Below are 5559 nucleotides of genomic sequence, written 5' to 3' on the forward strand. Positions count from 1 at the left end.
TTCAAGATCCTGTCAGTTTCCTCTAAAATAATCTGAGTTTTTTACAGGCTGATATTGATTTTTCAGAATGAGCAACATGTTTTTTTTTTTTTTCTCATTACACAGGTATTGTTTTAAATGGTACATGTTTGAACACATAATATATTTCAATCAGAGTTTTTGAATAATTAATTGATTGATACATCAGCTGGAAGCTATATACTCTCTCCTTCTCTGAGATGTCTTCATTCAGCAGGCTGACTATCACAACCAGTATTTTATCTCTGTGACTCAGTGTTTTCTTGGGAGGAGCATCTTTACAATGCGTACCCGAATCTCTTTGGTTTTCACACTGTAGACAATTGGGTTGAGCATCGGAGGAACAAGAAAGTGCAGATAGGAGAGAAGCATATATACCTGAGCTGGTAGCTTCATTTTTCCAAAGCGATGAATCATCGACAGGCTGACCAGTGGGGTATAAAATAGTAATACAGCACAGATATGGGAAATGCAGGTGTTAAGGGTTTTAAGCCGCTCCGTGTTGGAAGCAATGCTCAATACTGTTCTTAAGATTAGCACATAGGAGAGGAGAATGAGTACAGCATCCAATCCTAGTGTAGAAAGCATGACAAAGAGCCCAAAGCTACTGTTCACAAGAGTGCTAGAACTGGCTAGCCTTAAAACATCAGGATGAACGCAGTATGAATGAGACAGAGCATTCACAGGCTGAAATTGCAGTCTTCTAAGGAGCACAGGAAGGGGCAGATGGAGAGCAGCACTACGGGTGACAATGGCTAGCCCAATGGCACCAATGCGCTTGGTTGTAAGAATGGTGGCATAGCGTAAGGGCTCTCGGATAGCCACACAGCGGTCGAAAGGCCATGGCCAAGAGCACAGCTGATTCAATAACTGAGAAAGTATGGATGAAGAAGAGTTGCATAAAGCAAGTTGCAGCTCCCACCTTTCTCTGGCCTAGGAGAAAAACAGCTGCCATTGAAGGTAGTGTAGAAGCTGAGAGGCCCAAGTCAGCCATTGAAAGCATGGACAGGAAGAGGTACATGGGTGTGTGGAGGCTGGGCACAGACTTGACAATGTACATTATGGTGATGTTACCCAGCAAAGATAGAGCATAGACAGAGCAGATAGGAATAGCTGTCCAGCAATGAGCAGCCTCCAGTCCTGGGAGATCCATCAGTATAAAGATGAAGCTGCTGGCATTATTGTTGTTAAGAATTGTCATAACTTTTGGAAGAGTTTGTCCTGGAAAAATTATAAAGGCAAAAAGTTATTCTTTCACAGCATTTTCCTGATATCTCATCCTGTGTCCCATGCCTGAGGAGTAATATCACTCTCCTTCTCTTCTTACAGCACTGAATTCCATTCTTTTTGAAGTTTCACTAGAGTATAGATACTGTCTGTCTTCTTGGAGGTTTGCTCTAGTTTTCAGGGGCTGCTTGTGCCTTTCACAGAGAGAAAATTCCTTCCTCATTTGAAGATGTTTCAAGATTTGAAAAATGGAAAGGGAAACTGCGGTGAAAGCACAGGATACAGATGCATATGCTAGATTAGTTGTAATACAGAAAATGGGTTCTAAGGAAACCTAGATAATGGCTGCTTCGGAGTTAGAAAATCAAGTTAACACTGACTGGTGTTAACATTGATTTTGAACTCATATCACCAGATATATCTTTGCTCTGAAAGGGATTTAAAAGTAGTATCTGTGACAAGAAGGCACCAGGAGGGTTTGTGCTTGATGTGCATGTCTACTGGATTAAATCCCTTCTCAATCTCTGATATTACTTTCTGGGAAAATGTTGGCTAGCTGAGACAGGTGAGAGGAAGAAGGTGGAGAGTAGATAATATTTGCAGTCAGAAATACATATATTCTCAGTGGCATCACACATTTACTGAGCTCCTGCTGAGTACTCAATTTAAGTAATATAATATAGACAATATGTAACTTACACCTCTGAAGTTCTGATAATCCACCGCTCAACATAGAACACACCCATAGGGGATTTGACCGTGGGATAGGAAAAGATCCGAACCAGGAATCTATATTTTGTTCTCTACAACTCATCTTTTTTTTAAAAGATTTTATTTATTTATTCATGAAAGACTGAGAGACACAGAGGGAGAGAGAGAGAGAGAGAGAGACAAAGGCAGAGGGAGAAGCAGGCTCCATGCAGGGAGCCTGATGTGAGACTTGACCCCTGGACTCCAGGATTACACCCTGGGCCGAAGGCAGGCACTAAACCACTCAGCCACCCAGAGATTTCCTCATCTTTTTTTTTTTTTTTTTAATTAAAGATTTTACTTTTTTATTCCAGAGAGAGAGTGAGCTATCAGGGGAGCAGAGGAGAGGAAGAAGCAGACTCAGAGTTGAGCATGGAGCCTGACATGGGACTCAATTCCAGGACCCTGAGATCATGCCCCCAGCTGAAACAAAGAGTTGGATGCTTAACTGACTAACCCCCCTAACTCACCTTTTTAAAGAATGACCTTGGGTACCTTCATTTAAAAAAAAAAATTTATTTATTTATTTATTTATTTATTTATTTATTTATTTATGACAGAGAGAGAGAGAGAGAGAGAGAGGCAGAGACATAGGCAGAGAGAGAAGCAGGCTCCCCCCAGGGAGCCAGATGTGGGACTCGATCCTTGAACCCCAGGATCATGCCCCGAAAGCAGAGCTCAACTGCTAAGCCATCCAGGCATCCCGGATCTTGAGTACCTTCAAAGCCAATTATTAGAGAAAGGAAAACTGGGAAATCTGAGTACATAGAAGTCAAGAGAAACTTGGGCATATACATGAAGTTAACATTGAATGATGATTTTCTTTGCTAACATCTTAGGAAAATTCTCTTAACAGTGGAGGTTTCAACATGTTGTGGGCAGTCATTTAGGTGGCAGCCATGATCTACTGATGTAAAACAGTCTTCATTATATTCTACCTTTTTGAACACTAATTATAATATTGCCTTATAAAGTCATGAAGAATACCTACAATCCCCTTTCAGCATGCTAACCATTCATCTAAGGAAAAACCAGAGAAGAAATTCTGTGAAGAGTGAACAACATGTCGGATCAAAGCACCATGGTAATTGAACAATAAACCAATTATTAGCAATTATTATAGGATAGGTTATGGAGGAAGAAGAGGAGTGATAACCACCTATGAGGGAGGCAAAATGCAGAAGCAGGTGTGTCAGATTTGAGAAAGGATCTGTATAGAAAGGTGAGGACTGGGATTGTGTGCTTATACCTGTGGAGAAGTGAGGGTAGGTGAGCATCAGTCATCATCTTTGTTATTCTAATAAAAACTCCCCCTGAACTTTGGTTACAGAGGGTGAGGTGTGCAATGCATAGACTTTGCATCCATCAACCTGCCTCAACAAGTTTTACTTATAAGCTGTTAACCACAGTGTATTTTCAAAAGAAAGGAAAAGCAGCACCCTTTAGAAATACACTAAAATTCTCATAAATGCAGAGAAGTTATCATCATTAACCAAAATAAAACACCTGAAACATTCAGCATTAATATTCCTGGGAGAATATTTAACATACTAGCATGAATAAAATAGCAAGTCCACTTCAGAAACATAACAAGAGTGAGAAAGAGGGAAATTTTATATTTGGAAGACATGAGATGATATGCTATAAGCTGGTGATCAATTCACAAATGAGAAAAGTCTCCGAGGCCACTCGGAAGTCTTTGCCTTGATTCTACTTTCTAAGGACATCAGAAAAGAAAGGCTACTACTACAGATTCAATTTATATGTCTGATTTCATCCAGGGGTAAGTATTGAGCTGCAACCCAGTCACCTTAGGAATGCAAGCTTCCATCATCCAAGGAGAGTGGATCCTCTTAAAAACATAAGGCAGAGTGGGAAGAATCAGGGACACTAGAGATTTGGAGAATTGTCAGAGACAGGAAAGCGGGGAATGAAGACAGTAGCAGACACTGCATTTTGTGAATGATACAAATTATTTTTTCCAATATAATTCAATGCCAGTTGTGGTCAAGCACACTACTGGACTTTGCAGGGAGATAATGCTATATAAAAAGCCAATTTCTGATAGAGAATAATTATCCAAAGACCACATTTCATCTAAGATGCCTGTGGCAATAAGCATGAGAAGAGAGAGAGAGAGAGAGAGAGAGAGAGAGAGGTGTTCCTAGCAGGCTGGGTCATGACACTAAAGTTTTAATTCAGCAGAGGTTAGAAGCATGTGTTTCTCTATTTTTCCTCATGCTATCCACTGCTGGGTGTGAGCAGATGAAGGAATTATCCCTTTCGCATAAACATTTGATAGGATGTTTTTGTCATAAAGTGAGTAGCAAAAATGTTATCTTCTTTATTTGAGCTTTGCCATACAACCAAAAAGGAAACAAACTTTTCAGATTTTTCAAGATCATTTTGTCCAATTCCTGTTAAATTGAGTCTTCAGCACTCCTAAAATGAATATGAAGCTCCCTGTCTCAGAAAGTAAGCTAGTCTACTGTGAAATTTTTAAAAAGATTTTATTTATTCATGACAGACACACAGAGAGAAAGGCAGAGACAGGCAGAGGGAGAAGCAGGCTCCGTGCAGGGAGCCTGATGTAGGACTCAATCCTGGGTCTCCAGGACCATACCCTGGGCTGAAGGTGGCGCCAAACTGCTGAGCCATCGGGGCTGCCCTATTGTGAAATTTAAATAACTAAGGAAATGGCTCTTTCTGTACTGCCTTTTTGAAAGTCGGAGAAGTGTTCAAAGCTCCTAATTAGTAATTCACTGTCTGTATTGTACCTATGTCTATGCAGTCCAGCCTGCAGTCTCATCTGATAAAATGAGCCACCTGGATATTTCTTTTACTTTCATAGTCTTTAAGGATTTTTGTATGCTTAATATTTAATCAGGAGTAGTTATACGATGTGGGCATTCATCTACCCATGCAGAAGGGGTGTATTTTGCAAACTGTCTGGATTTGATCAGAAAGAAGTGCTTAAATAACAGGAATTAACAGAGGATGGAAGGCAGGATACCTCTGGATAAAGACCAGGGCTTACAGTGCAAGTCAACATCCTGCTTCTCTCTTGACACAGTTCCATCCATAGTTTCTTCTGTAAGTGTCTCATCATCATAAACTGAAGATGGCATTTTGTTGAATAGTGCCTAATACTTGTAGAAGATATTAGAAGTTTGAATTCCAGAAATCTTTTAAAAATACTATACAACTTTCTAAGAAACATTACTATGTTGCCCATACACTAGGGGGCTCTGGCTATACAGATCTTTAAATTTGTAAATGCTGCTTCAAAGCACTAAAGCTACAAAGATGGAACCCTGGAGCTATTTGACTGGCCTGAGAAACATTACATGAACTAAATAGGTCAGTTCTTCAGAGAGCCAGAGCAAGAAACAGACTCTTGACTATAGAGAAGAAACAAATGGTTGCTAGAGGGGAGGTGGGTGGGGGATGGTAAAATAGGTGACGGGGATTAAAGAGGTCACTTGTGATGAGCACTGGGTGCTGTGTAGAAGTGTTGAATCTCTATTGTACACCTGAAACTAATATTATACTGTATGTTAGCTA

The 5559-nt window shown here is 40.2% G+C and overlaps 1 protein-coding gene across 1 annotated transcript; it reads right to left on the minus strand.

The window, feature by feature from the left end:
- Positions 1 to 270: 270 nt before the first annotated feature.
- On the minus strand, positions 271 to 1219 carry LOC125753212 (olfactory receptor 51G2-like). The gene is given in 2 exon segments (XM_049098645.1): positions 271 to 855; positions 857 to 1219. Coding segments are annotated over 2 exon segments (948 nt in total).
- Between the last annotated feature and the right edge of the window lie 4340 nt (positions 1220 to 5559).

Source organism: Canis lupus, chromosome 21 (genome assembly GCF_003254725.2).
Source record: "Canis lupus dingo isolate Sandy chromosome 21, ASM325472v2, whole genome shotgun sequence".
In the NCBI taxonomy this organism is placed as follows: Eukaryota; Metazoa; Chordata; class Mammalia; order Carnivora; family Canidae; genus Canis; species Canis lupus.